The 15,161-nt window shown below is 33.6% G+C and overlaps 2 protein-coding genes across 2 annotated transcripts; both read left to right on the forward strand.

The window, feature by feature from the left end:
- Positions 1 to 467: 467 nt before the first annotated feature.
- On the forward strand, positions 468 to 6,093 carry LOC123555283 (lectin-like). Its single transcript, XM_045345942.1, has 6 exons — positions 468 to 618; positions 894 to 982; positions 1,517 to 1,610; positions 3,579 to 3,657; positions 4,955 to 5,095; positions 5,998 to 6,093. The coding sequence occupies exons 1-6, from the start codon at positions 570 to 572 to the stop codon at positions 6,026 to 6,028; spliced, it is 483 nt and encodes a 160-aa protein (XP_045201877.1). The 5' UTR covers positions 468 to 569; the 3' UTR covers positions 6,029 to 6,093.
- A 3,384-nt stretch (positions 6,094 to 9,477) lies between these two features.
- Positions 9,478 to 15,161, forward strand: LOC123555285 (lectin-like). Its single transcript, XM_053549051.1, has 6 exons — positions 9,478 to 9,628; positions 10,009 to 10,097; positions 11,266 to 11,359; positions 13,725 to 13,803; positions 14,573 to 14,713; positions 15,078 to 15,161. The coding sequence occupies exons 1-6, from the start codon at positions 9,580 to 9,582 to the stop codon at positions 15,106 to 15,108; spliced, it is 483 nt and encodes a 160-aa protein (XP_053405026.1). The 5' UTR covers positions 9,478 to 9,579; the 3' UTR covers positions 15,109 to 15,161.

Here is a 15,161-nt window from a genome sequence, read left to right on the forward strand (position 1 = left end):
AGAACATATGAATTTTATCAATGCATAATTTTATGGTACATTGGACACCAAAAATTCAGAATGCCGTTATGTTGATCCATACAACAAGTGCAAAACATTTAAAGATAGAAGTTTCCGTGCTATTGGTCCAAAAATGGTGGAATGAACTGCCGTTAGCATTACGCAAAAGTAAATCACTTGATACATTCAAAAACAGTCATAAGACTCTGTATTTTAGAGATGTAAATGTTTTGATAATTGCTTTATATGCGATAACAGCAGGTGTTAGTTTTTCATATTTTGTGAGTTTTTACATTTAATCATTTATATTTTTAAGGTTTGTTTAACTACATGTACAACGCCATTGAATGTGTCATTGTATAGAAATAGGCGTTTAATCAAATTAATCAGTTTCATTTTCAGTTTGATCGCATTTATCTTATTAAGTGTCAACGTATGAAAACCGAAGACATAGATAAATATATCTTCTTTCTATTAGGTCACATCTTAATTTATAACGATAAGACAATGTTGAAATAAAGGTCACCATTTCCATTTGAAAAGCTGGCCGTATATGACTTGTTTGAAGTATGGAGAAAACTTTGATAACGTTGTTTATTGTATGCTCCGTTATAATTGGTAAGTAATAAAACAAAAGATATTAGAACATAGTAAAAATACGCATAAAAAGTTGTTTTAAATTTCAGAATGCGATGATAAGATGCAGATGTACAACAGAATGAAATAGAATTCATAATTATGTCACACAGTATCAGGCATGTAATTCACTGGAAAATACGTTGTCTTATATAAGGTAACATATCTGTTTATTCCAGTATATGTGTGGACGAGACCAACACCATCTACTTATATGAACAGACAAAGATGACCATGAAATTTTATCTAACTTTCAGCATGCGAAGCATGTACATCCGGTTGGGAGTCATTTGACGGATCATGTTACAAATACTTTGCTGACAGAAAGAAGTGGTCCGATGCAAAGGTAATATACGATAACGGCATTATATCTTCTAGACAAAATAGTGATATTTTCTATTTCTGGAAACTTCCCTTAATTCTCCATTGTGTAGCACGAAAACGTACATACCTGTTTCATAATTAAAACGTAAAAAACTTCCAATCTATTGGTAAGTATCTTGTACCTGAGTCCATTGTGAAACTTTTGAAACCCGTCTTACAATGTAATCTTACTAGGAAAAAATTAATTCTAGCAGATGTTTGAGTCTTGGGGTTGATGTATAATCTTTTTAACATTGTAAACTGGTTTGTTCAGTTTTTGCTCAACACACAGGACTGCTCATAAGTATTGTCTTTAAATAAATGCTTATTCATTATATCCTGCAGCGTTTAAATGCTTACAGAATTTCAAAAAAAAGAAAAAAAAAAAAATACTTTGAAATTTGTTTATTTCTGTAACCGAATAACTACCCACAATGACTTTTTGAATGATCTCTTGCATAATTTCAAACCATTTAGTTTTATGTTTTTTTTAAAGAATGTTATTCCTCATTTCCAGACGTATTGCGAATCACAAGGAGCACATTTAGCGATAGTATTGAGCAATGAAGAAAACGCATTTTTAAAAGCACTGCTAAGGAGGTCACATATAGGTAACGTATGGCTTAAGAGAGCTATACCGTTTAAATATCGGATCAAAATATATCATAAATATAAAGACAGTCAGAGCAAATAGGAAATGCTTTCTACACTCTAGAAATGTTTCATGCTATGGTTTTGTAAATATACTCATTTTGTATTTAATAACACATACTTTTCATGGCAAATTGTATACATCCTAACGAACAAGACATTTTCCATACAAGATTGACAAAGTTTGTTATAATTGTGTGTCTTACATACTTGTCAAAAGCATTCCGGGAAATCAAATATCAATTTTGATTGTTCTACATTAGCCTGTAGTTTGAAAATTATCAAACAGATGAAATGTGCATTTTTGCAGTCATTTTAAACTCCTGGACTACCTTGAGAACAATACAAGAAAAAACAATAAAACATTATGAAAACGTATGTTTGGAAAAGAAGTTATATGTTCTCTACCAAAAGACAGTGTACACTATTAGGTACATTTAGCTTTATTCAGTGTCAAGATATCTACACAAAACCATGCTGTATTGAAATATAAATCATTGTTTATAATTAATACAGATCTTGAACCATTGGCGGTGACCAGCCATGTGCTATACAATAATCAGCAGAATATTGAGCATTAGAAACAAAGTTATCACTTTTTTTTTTTAGAATAAGTGAGATTCCATAGATATAAAACTATTTGCTGAAGAGTTTTCTTTTCAATATAGTAGTTGCCACGAATTGTCGAAGAGGTCATAACAGTCACTAACAGACACATACAAACGAAATCCGCCTTGTTAACGTAATTTGATGTTAACAACGTTAGTACACGAATTTGAGATTGTATTATACACTTCTTCCCTAATGTCTAGTCGAAAAAAAAAGATGCATATTTGTTTGTGAGTTTCAATACTTTTAAAAGGATTGACCCAATATATGAAACTATTTTTTGTTTTTGTGTTCAGGTATAAAGTTTGAAATCAGGCCTCAATAATTCACATTGAGTGAAAGTCGTCTAAGCTGTAAATGTTTGAACTTAAAGATGTAGGTCTTTCTGTTAGCTTTAAACAGTTATGACGTATTAAAGTCAAATCTTATCTGGTATAATTACTTTTGATTGACCTACGTTCACAGGGGATTTACTAGGTTACATGAGGAACGGTTGGACGACGGATAATGTATCGGTTTGATGGCGATAAATATCACGGTTTTATACGTTTTGTAACCGTTACGGCTGAAGTTGAGTCTATCAGTTTGGCAGACTTTAAAGAAAACAACGACGGTCCTAATTAGAACTAAGCTTTCTGGTACAACCGTGTTCGAAATGCCCTGACTGTCTTTAACAATAACTTTTTCATATACAGATATGCACATTCGTAAATAACTAGATACATTTGTACTACTTTTTGTACATTGTTTTCAATATCTGAGAAGGATATTATCTCAATCGATTTATTTGGTTTTTAAAAGATTTATAAAACTGGAAAAGGGTTACGTTTTCACTTTTAAGTACCAGATGAAACTATTTAGAACTACATGTAAAATGTATTTGTTTCGTGTAATTTAGTACAATGTATATATACTGTTGTTTGGACATTGGCAATATAATGTCACACAAATGACTACTATTTTGCCTTTTAATTTTTTTAGCAATGTTTGAAAAGGTAAATGAGATAGATAAAATCAAACACTATTAATCAAAATGAATCGTCTTTGCACGGTAATCAGGAGTTCCACAACATCAGGAACTTCATATCATCCGTTACAAAACACCGAAACATTTATCGTCATCAAATATTCAGCAACGCGCCATTTTCCAAAAATATTTCCTTTCTTTGTAACGACGATGAGTTATGCTAAGGGGTGTTCGTAAATCATCTGAATAATGACAAAAGTCATATTGTATCTTATCAGTCTATGAAACTAGACCTATTTCTGAGCTACAGTTTCTGAGTTTACATAACTAAATAAGTTCTTTCTTTCTGCAGGATCAACCGATCAGGTTTGGATGGACGGTGATGACTTGAAAACAGAAAACAACTTTATCTGGGAGAATACTGGTCAAGGGTATTGTAACGGTGTTTAATTAGAGCTGTCGTTGTATGGCAATACCGGCCTTTGAATTGGTAAGGGCAAACATACGACGCAAGTAGACGAGAACACATCAAGATGGCACGAGAATAAATTTAAAAGTACACTATTAATATCGCGACTTTGCACTGTGTTCATGCGTAATCAAATCTTGTTCTCGCATCGTCGCATCGAAAACTTGCCTCTACCAATGCATAGGTGGTCGTTTTGGTACAACGATGGTCATAACGGTACACCGTAATTTGTAAATTTGTTTAAAAAAGAAAAACGTTTTTATTATTTACTAGAAATAATCGTTATTCTTGATGGTCGGCTCGAATCACATCTCTAACTGTATGATTTTCTTTTCTTCGTTTACAAAACTGATTACATATCTGATTAACGTTTTTGATATATCTCAAAGATAAAATCAGAACTTCGAATAAAAGAAATAGGGAGAAGTGAAATTTAGTATTGGGCCTGGATCATCGCTGTTGATATATTAGGTGCCCGCCCGCTTAGCCCAGTAGAGAGAGCGTTGGTCTACGGATCGCGGGGTCGCGAGTTCGATCCCCGGGCGGGGCATATGTTCTCCATGACGATTTGATAAAAGACATCGTGTCTGAAATCATCCGTCCTCCACCTTTGATACTTCATGTGGGGAAGTTGGCAGTTACTTGCGGAGAACAGGTTTGTACTGGTACAGAATCCAGGAACACTGGTTAGGTTAACTGTCTGCCGTTACATGACTGAAATACTGTTGAAAAACGGCGTTAAGCCCAAAACAAACAAACAAAGGTAATAAAACTTGAGCTAAGCAGTCCTAGTGTTTATTATTAAAAATATCATCTGATAGTGTACAGTTATAAAGTATTAAACTTAAAATTTGATTGAATGTTAAATGCGAACGTAATCATTGAATATTTGATATTCATTGTTTTTTTTTAAAATATAGACTAAATGTAATGTAAACCCATCAAATTCGATTGCAAGCAAACATTGAGACATGAAGAATTTCGAAATGTTTTGTTGGGTTTAATGTAGTGGTCTGTTAACCGTACTCCTCGCAATGTCATCTACCATATATAACATTTTTATACACCAGTTATACACAATGTTTTAAATAGATGATTATGTTACTCTATAGCATTAATAAGAATTTAAAGATATAACAGTTATACAAGATTAGTGAAATCTTCATTTTACTACAGTTTCAGTTTAACGGTGATTAGGCATAAGCTGCAATATATTATACTTGTAGCGTTTGTCATTGTTTTTGTTTGTTCTTCACTAGATTCGAAATAACCGACTGGGGCCCTAATGAACCTAACCAGAATGGAGGTAATGAAGACTGTCTTTCATTTTTTGGAAGATACGACTTCAAGTGGAATGACGAACACTGTGACAAGCCCTTCGGCTTCCTGTGCGAAAAGGAGTAAGATAATTTAATGGTTAAACAGGATAACATAATCTTATTTCTATTCTATTCACATTTCAGTTCTCTGTTTAAGATCAATATATATATATATCACCTTTGTTACGGCCGCCGTGACCGAGTGGTTTTGATGGTTTACTTGGAGTCACATGAACCTATCCACCATGGGTTCGAAACCATACTTTAAATGTTCATTATTTTAATTCAATGAAGGTTCGCGTGTACTGCCTGTGTGTGAAGAGACGCTTGTTACTTCTTCTACCACTAATGTTTGAAAGTCGTCATGTCAATAGGACTGAAAACTCAAACAACAATTTTAAGGATGACTACCCGTAACAGGCCTCAATATCACCAAAAGCGTACATACAACTTGATAAATGTAAGCTTTGAAATTGTCAAACGATAGAAATAAGGTGCATATTGACAAGTTATATAGTGATAGAAGTTCTCAAAAATTGCCTTTAAATTATCTCCCCTGATTTTTTTGGTTTTGGTGAGTTATCTCCCCTGAAAACCAGAAAAATATAATTTTCTCCCTTTCCCTACGCGTAATTTTAGATTTCTTTTTGATATTTGTATCAGAATCATATAATGCAACTCAAGCTCAGATTCTCATAATCAAAGAAATTATATATTTTCCATAGGCATCAATGTTAACTTCAATACCGATTATCTCCCCAAAAAATGATTAAATTCGAAAAATCTCTCGGTGAAACATTTTTAATTTTGAATGTGATTAAAGCGACCAAATTTCATTTTAATATTATCATCCACTTACATGATATGAAATATGGCTATTACACCATGTTATCCTTAAACATATATAACTCATGATTTTTGTACAAACGAAGTAAGAAATTGCATCCATATTCATATTATCATATTTTCGTTTCTTTCTTCAGAGCTGTTGGTACCGGAGGGGTTATTGGTTAGAAATGGCTATGCATGTTGTATTAAGTTTTATGCCAAATAAAGATTACAATGTAATGTAAATATCATCATTTTGTTGAATTTTCATATCAATCATAAGAAAGTGTAATTTCCCTGAGTAACAATTTTAGATATAAGCAGCGCAAAACAAGCCAATAAATAGTCATTATAAGCAGACACAATGAAATCAAGAAACATATCAACAAATTGCAACAATATATCCCTTTGTCTTTTCTTGACTACCTCTCTATCAAAAATTCGTAAATGATTTCAATTATGAGCTAGATAATTTCAGGGGATCAGACAAGTCAGTCAATGTTTCAAACTAACAACCTGTAATTAATGATAATGAGCTCAGACTCCTATAGGCTGGAGGTACTTTACTTGGCTTGGCTGGTCGTTTAGTTGAAGTTCCTTTGAAGTAACAACATACGAGTCCTATCGCATAGATGTTCAGACAATGTCCTCTTAATCAAAGCCGTAACCCAATGTGATTGCCCAGACTCCTGGATACTCAACGCCTAAATGCTATAAGAATAGCATTAAACTACCATATAGGTATGACCCAAATGCCTTGGCTGTACTTCACCAATAACGCTGAACCTCATCTGTGAGCTGGAACTATCCTACTGTCTCAGTAGATTACCAAAACATATGTCTCTGTCTCAGATTTCAGATGCTCAGCCTGTATTTGCTATCGTATAACCCGTAAAGGATTAACTTCTATGCGCTGGCCCTAAAGCTCGAAACCTAGTTCAATACTGCAATACTGAAATACTGCTTTAGTCTATGAACGTCAAACGCCTTCTTTTTAATAATGTATCTACCCTGACAGCGTAGCTGCAATAGTTTTCTCATTAAGTTACTGGGATAAATTATCAGTTGAATCCTCGATGTGTCACATCAAATGCAGGATGCAGAATGACTTCCCTGTCATCTGTCTACCTACCTATGTATCTTCCAATGCTGTGAAACAGGAACATTTATTTAACAGGAATAATGATGATAAATGATCAAATCGCAAAACTTGCAAAAACAACAACTTCATCCAAGTTCTTTACTAATCCAATGATGAAAGTTTCGGTGAATTTCCGTACAATGTACATGGAACATAAATTTCAAATTTTTACTTTAGAAAATATTTAATTTCAATAATCCGGATATATTTCATAACGTGTGTGGGTCTAGAAACAAAAATTACAGTTGAAACATGTTTTTTTTAGCAGCAGGTTTTGAAGAGTGGAAATGGGTGGGAAATTTGAAAATACATTCCTCGTTTTCTAAAAAATATCCATGACTTTCTTAAATACCGTTTACTCACAGCAAATTAATGTTGACATTTGTAAGCTTTTAGACATTATTATATATATTGCATTGTACAACGTTTTGTCGGTCCCACGCCGTTTATCTTTGCAATATGTTCTGCAGACTTCTGGGATTCAAACAGAACTATGGCATTTGCAGACTTTCCTGTACCTGTTTTCCTAGGCAAAGCTATATTTAATGATTTTTTTTTTTAAATAATTATGGTCTGTAACACAATTATATAATGTAGCATATGCTCAATATTTGATCTTTTGACAGGTGAAAGTGGCTTTTCAGCTCATATATTCATAAAACGTGTCATCATATTGAACCTGAAAATATGAAGCCAAGCCTTTTCTATTGTAACTGCTTTATCTCGATCATGGTAGAAAGCTCAGATCCAGTCCATAGGTGTGACCACTTAAAAACAGACTTAGCACATTTTTCGATCGGGGTATATTACATCACCCCTATCGGGGCAATACGATGTGCTACAAAAGTTTCAGTAATTCAAGAAAAATACTAGGCCTAACATCTTTCTTTTATATAGTTAATTTTACCTGATAATTATATCATCAGTACAAACAGTGATAAGTGACTCACATTACCCCGATCGGAGTTTATTGATCGGAGTATATATCCCGATCCAAATTATACACCCCAGATAGATGTGACAATCTTGCTACAGCTATTTTACAAAAAAACATAAACAAGAGAACAAAGTCACGTGCAGTCCAGACCAGGTAAGTTAACTGGGTTACATGTAACGGGTGTCATAAATTTCTTTAAATAATATGATAAACTTTTTAAAATACATGTATATGGCAATGTTTATTCAATTTAGAAACAATAAAAGCTAGACTAACAGTTTCTTCAAGATTTCAAAAAAAAAAAAAAAAAAAAAAAAAAAAAAAAAAAAAAAAATACCATCCAATAGTCAACTTCTGACAAATCTATGTTATGAAAAGATGTGTTTTAACAACTGACTGGACACGTATTGCTGACCTAAAAATGGAGTATCATTTTCTCAGTAAATGTTGTTCCTCCTATTATTTTTTTTTTGCTTTTATCTATACATACATAGCGTGTTACAAATCGGAAACTGTTTAAAACGAAGGAGCAAGTAGGTAAGTCAGTTATCATTCTCGGAATAGGTCTGCATGCTACGCTCGCTGGTTCCAAAATCCCGCACAGGTCTATAAACACCATGCAGACCTTTTCCTCGAACAATAACCATAACATTTAACACAGACCCTGCTTGCCAAATATGGTTTGACAAACTTTGACACGGAATGTACAATGCCTATGTTCAACATATTGAATCGACAATGTACTGCATACAGTAATGAAACCCGATGCTGATGACATTGTTAAACTTTTGCGTCACCATGGAAACACGAGCCCTTCGGCATGTACATTTTAGTTTTATATTAGAAAGCTAACGAGCGTACTAATAAACTTATAAACTACGCAGACTTCTAATGATAACAGTGAAACCGAAATATACTGAAAAGTGTTGAATATCCGTATTTCCCTTCTTCTTTCAATATAAAATACCTTTGAAGGGTCATGTGTTTCAAACCAGGATAAAAATTGTACTTGAAGAGACAGAGATAAACGAACTTTTTATTGTAGCAGCTAAAACATTAAGACACAAGAAATACAATATATTGCTACGGTACAACCATACTGAATTTACCCTGGAAACAAGGTATACTACCTGCTTCGGGATACAATAAGCTTGCTTAGGTCGTAGAGTAAAATTCTTCATGTGAGGAAACAATCCCTACGGAAAGTCGTTGGTTCTACCCAGGTGCCCGCCGATGCTTACACTTGCATCTTCCTCCACCATCAAAAGCATATGACTGACATTGTGTCGGTGTGATTCTTAACACAACAAAATGAACAAATGGAAAGCAAAACTTCCAGATGTTGCTGCTTCTTAAATCTTTCTCACACTTTGGACACATGATTGTTATTAATGTATACCTTTATGGTATTTTAGCTATATATTTTCTTTATAAATGATGAAAGGTTTATTGTTACAGTATATGTCGATACCCCAAATAATCTGAAATAGAAACTGTTAACATACTTATTTCTGACCGCACATTTGTAATTAAGTATAAACATATGAAAACCGAAGCCATAGATAAGTTTATCTATTTGCTTACAGGTCACATCTGAATTTGTACAAATTCTACATTTATAAATAAAAGGTCACCGGCCGTATATGACTGGTTTGAAATATGGGGAAATATATGGTAACGTTGTTTGTTGTATGCTCAGTTATTATTGGTAAGTAATGAAATAAGAGATAGTAGAACATTTAAAATGTACGCCTAACAAAGTTATTTCATATTTCAAAGAGAAAAAAAGGGGAAAATGTGATGATATGATGTAGATTTACAACAGTCTGAAATAAAATATATAATTATGTCGAAGCTCATTTAAAAACATTGTCACAATATCTTAAAAACAGATAAGCTATCAGTACAAGTATCAGACTCAGTATTTATCAGCTAAATTAAGCGACAAACAGCTATATCTTCTAATACATTCTGCTTGTTTCCCTATATTAATGTAATTCACAGGAAAATACATTATCCTATGTAATATGTTCGTTTCTACTTACTTGAGCAGGCAATGATGACCTTAAAATTTTATTTAACTTTCAGCATGTAAAGCATGTACTTCCGGTTGGGAGTCGTATGACAGATCATGTTACAAATACTTTGCTGACAGAAAGAACTGGTCTGATGCAAAGGTAATATGAACGGCTTTACATCTCCTGGACAAAATTGGTGAACTTTCCTATTTCCGGACATTATTCTTGAAATTCGTTCTTAATTTCTCCATTGTGGAGAAATTAAGCATCTACTGCTATGTAGATGCGAGTAAATATTTTATTATTAACACATGAAAAGCTCCCTTCATATCGGTACGTACTTCGGGCTTGACTCTGAAATTCAACGAAAATTGTTTCAATTGTTAATACCAAGCTTACAATGAAATCTTTCTCAGAAGCCATAAATTCTAACAGATTTTTTAATCCTGCAAACTAGTTTGTTCAGTTTATGCTGAACTCAGGTTCACTGTCTGAGAATAAGTGCTTCATTTTTTATCATACAGTGACTAAAGGTTTAGAGAGGCTAGATAATTTTCAAACAACAAAATCCTTTGACATTTGTGTATTTCCATTTATTTCACAAAGATACAACTTCAAAATAAAACCGTGAGCTCGACTATAATGACTAAATATAAAAGTAAAAAAGGGGCATAATTTTGTAAAATTGCAAAACAGGGTTATGGAACATGTACAGTGCATATCAACTCATTACAATGGACAAGTGTGTGAAGATTCAAACATTTCCCATTAGTAGGTACTGAGATATTAGCTTACAAAAAAAAAAAATAACCAAAAACAAGTAAAAAAGGGCATAATTTTGTATAAATTCAAAATTGAGTTATGGCATGTCAAATCATAACTGAACAAATGTGTGAAGTTTCAAATTATCCACATTAGTGGGCACTGAGATAACAGCTTACATATATTACCTTAACCAAAAGTTTCTAAGTCCAAAATGTGGCATTATTTTGTAAAAAAAGCAAAACAGCGTTATAAAACCAGTGCAGTGTAAGTCAATTTATCATAGTTAATAAATGTGTGCGGTTTCAACCCATTCCCATAAGTAATTACTAAAATACCAGCTTACATACAAACACTTAAGCAAATCGGGACGCCGACGTAGACACCGACACTGACGCCGACGCACGGATGAGTCCAACAGCTCTACCTATTCTTTGAATAGTCGACCTTGGGATAATGTTGTAACTGAATATTAATCCAAATTGCCTTTTTGAATGATATTCTTCCATAATTTAAAACCGTCTAGTGTAATAATTTCAAAATGATTCTTATCCCTCCTTTCCAGAGGTATTGCGAAACACAAGGAGCACATTTAGCGATAGTTCTGAGCAATGAAGAAAATGTATTTTTAAAAGCACTACTAAGGAGGTCACATATAGGTAAAGTATGGCTTACATTGAAAATCCTATTCAGTTTAAAACATCAGATCAGAAAGACAAATATAGTAAAATGTTAAAAATAAGAAGAACGTGCTTTCTCGTCTCTACGTTGGGCATTGTGTTCACTGCTACAAGTAGAGACCGTCGTTTATATGACTGAAAATTTGTTTAAAAAGACGTTAAACGTGAACACACACACACGCACGCACGCATGTACGCACGCACGCACACACACACACACACACACACACCTCGACTTTACAGCTGTTGCTGTAGAATATTAATATCAAAATGTATGTAATTAAGTACTTAACAAAAAGTATAAGGAAATGGCTTTTAACAGATTATTTCTGTGACCTCAAACGCAGATAATATCAAACAACAGAAACTTTTGAAAAAAGCTTGTTCAAAAATTCATACAAAAATCAAATAATAAACTGAATAATAAAGTTTGCTTAGCATAACAACTTCTTACAAAACAAGACACTTTGATTTTCTATACAAGATTTACAAACTCAACATTGTGTTTCTTACATTCTCATAAATGCAGTCCAGGAAACAAAATTGTATAAATTTTTACCTTTCTACATTCACTTGTAGTTTGAAATTTAATGCGCATGTTATACAGTCATTTTTAACACCTGGACTACCTCGAGAATAATGCAAAAAAGAACTATACATTTTTATGTTAATATATGTTTGGAAAAGTTGTTTGATGTTCTCTACCAATAGATGGTTATTTAGCATATTTCGGCACATACTGCGACGCAGACAAGTACCAATTCGAAAAGTCGAGCCGAAAGGCAGCGTCCGAGTTTTATTCTATGCTCAGTTTTCTAGGAGAAAAATGAAAAGAGTTAGACACGATTTCATCTTGTAAACGTAGTACAAAACATCCAATCCAATTAATGCGAATACACAACCGCCCGACAACTTTTATCTTGTAGCTAACATGGATATTCGTCCAATATATCACTTGTTTATATGATTGGGCTGACACATGTATAGTAGTCGCAACTTGACCGCGATGGTTGACCTTAGGCTGATTATTCATATCGATTTTTTCATTGTAGAAATAATGGGTGCTTAGGGTAGCCGTGTATATTTATATGGAATTAGTTTGTATACAGCGCTTTACGTACACTCCTTTTCAATAATAGCTTGTGCCTCATTATGTAGTAAAATACAAAGGTCAACCATCGGGGTCAAGTTGCGTCCACTATACTAATGCGAAACTCTGCTGGAAGAAAACAACAGTTGTAGAGTGAAATTATTTATCACACAGTAAACTTACAATCCAACTTGCTCGAGAGACCACGTCTATTTAGAGACCACTTGCATTATGGGACCAGTTTTACAGTTCCTTTTTGTGCTGATAAAGAACAAATTATGTTGTTTTATGAGACCATTTGTGTTTTGTCCTCCCCTTATGTGGTCTCTTTATGCAAGCTGCACTGTACATGTATTCAGGCACTTCTGTACATAGTTTTCCGAGTATTAACATACTGATTCTCAAAGATCTAAGAACTACATATTAAAATTAGAGGAGATACCCAAACACATACCGCTTTTTGTTTTAAGATATCAACTAAAAATCATGCTGTTTTGATATATAAATTCTTTAGTTTTATTTAATGTAATTCTTGAGCAATTGTCGGTGATCAGTCATTTGTACCCCAACAATCAACAGAATATTGTGTAGAAAAAAAGTTACTTTTTTTATTTAAGAACCAGCCAGTTCTCAGAGCTATATTCCTAAAGATGTTCACTATTTACTAAAGAGAATTTTTAACATATTTGCAAATGTCATCTCTAATCTGCAGTCTGGGACGTGAAAGGTTGTTGAGTATTACATCTCCTGCCACTAACAGACACATACAAATTGAGTCTGCTACTATTTTGCTTGGTTGCGTTTGCTTGGTTTTGCTTTGTAAGGTTCTTATCGTAGGAATGGTCGTAAATATTACACGGAACGTTTATTTTGATTACCGATATAATCAAAATGAATCATCTTTGCATGTAATAAGCAATTGCACAACCTCAGGTCTTAAATTTCAACCGTTACAAAAGGTACAAAACCGAAACATTTATCGTTGTCAATCCAGTACTTGACTTGTCGTCCAACAGTTCATCGTGTTACTTAGTAACACCCCAGTTTTTATTTCTTTTTTGTAGGACGGGAAGTTGTGATAAAAAAGTGTCCCTTTGTGATATTAATAATGACATCAGTTATATTGCACCTTATCAATTAGTCCCAAAATGTTAAATAAAAGGAAACAATAAATAACGAAAATGATATTTAGAAAGAAACTAACCTTATTTCTGAGCTGCTCATAGTAAATACATAATTTCTGTCTTTCTACAGGATCATCCGATCAGGTTTGGATGGACGGGGATGACTTGAAGTCAGAACACAATTTTGTCTGGGAGAATACTGGTCAAGGGTATTTGTTACAGTGTTCAGTTAGAGCTGTCGTTGTTTGGCAACATCGACATTTGAATTGTTAAGGACGAACCTACGACGCGAATAGGCGAGAACACGACGAGATGACACGAGAATAAGATGCAAACATGCAATATTGATATCGCAACTTTGCATCGCGTACTTGCGATATCACATCATGTTCTCGCGTCTTCGCATCGAACACTTGCCTCTGCCAATGCATAGATCTATTTGGTAGGAAAACGATGATCATGTCGGTACATCTTAATTTGTAATTTTGTTTATATATTAAGAGAAAACTATTTCATTACATACTAGAAAATTAACGTTATTCTAGATGATTGGTATCAGCTAGAATCACATTTTGTATTGTATGATATTTTTGTTATTGACAAAAGGTTTAAATTATAGATTAAAGTTTTTGATATACCGCAATGATAAAATCAGAACTTTAAAAATAAAATGTATTGTATCACCTGATGATACAGTAAGAAAAGGTAAAAGATTGGGTCAGGATCACTTGTGTTGGACAGTTCACCTTGCTCATCGCAATGTCTACAAACAAAGTGACATTTTATACCAGTTATACATAATTTTTAAATAGATGATTTTGTTATTCTAGAACAATATCAAGAGTTTACAGATATAAACGCAATAAAATTCCAGATTAAGGAACACATCATTTAGCGGTTATTACGAAAATCATATTTTTCAGCTGAAAAATATTTGACTTGTAGCATTTGTCGTTGTTTTTGTTTATTCTTCACTAGGTTTGAAATAACCGACTGGGGCCCCAACGAGCCTAACCAGAGTGGGGGTAATGAGGACTGTCTTTCATTTTTCGCTTTATATGACTTCAAGTGGAATGACGAACACTGTGACAGTGCCTTCGGCTTCCTATGCGAAAAGGAGTAAGATTACATTTTGTAAACCATTTTTAATGGCAAAACAGGCGAATAAGCCTTGTTCATATTTCTATTCTCTTTTTAAAGTCAATATTTATTCGCGTGTTTCGTATAAATCAGCACTCCGCACTCAAATCAACTTTACCAGCCGCCCCTTTCAATGCTTTGGGCCGACGTGACCGAGTAAATAAGGTCGTTTACTTTGAGTCACTTGCACTCATCTGCCATGTGTTGGAAACCCTACTTGGAATGTCGATTGTTTTGATTTAAGGTATGACCGTAAGTGCTCCGAGTGCCTAAACTAATGTCCAGAAAGACAACAGTTTTACACGAAATAAGAAATTCATAATATTTTGTTTTCCTTTTTTAGAGCTGTTGGTACCGGGGGAGTTATCGGTTAGAATTGGCTATAGCATGCTATGAAGTAATATGCCAAATAAAGATTATGATGCTA

This window comes from Mercenaria mercenaria, chromosome 7 (genome assembly GCF_021730395.1).
Source record: "Mercenaria mercenaria strain notata chromosome 7, MADL_Memer_1, whole genome shotgun sequence".
Lineage (NCBI taxonomy): Eukaryota > Metazoa > Mollusca > Bivalvia > Venerida > Veneridae > Mercenaria > Mercenaria mercenaria.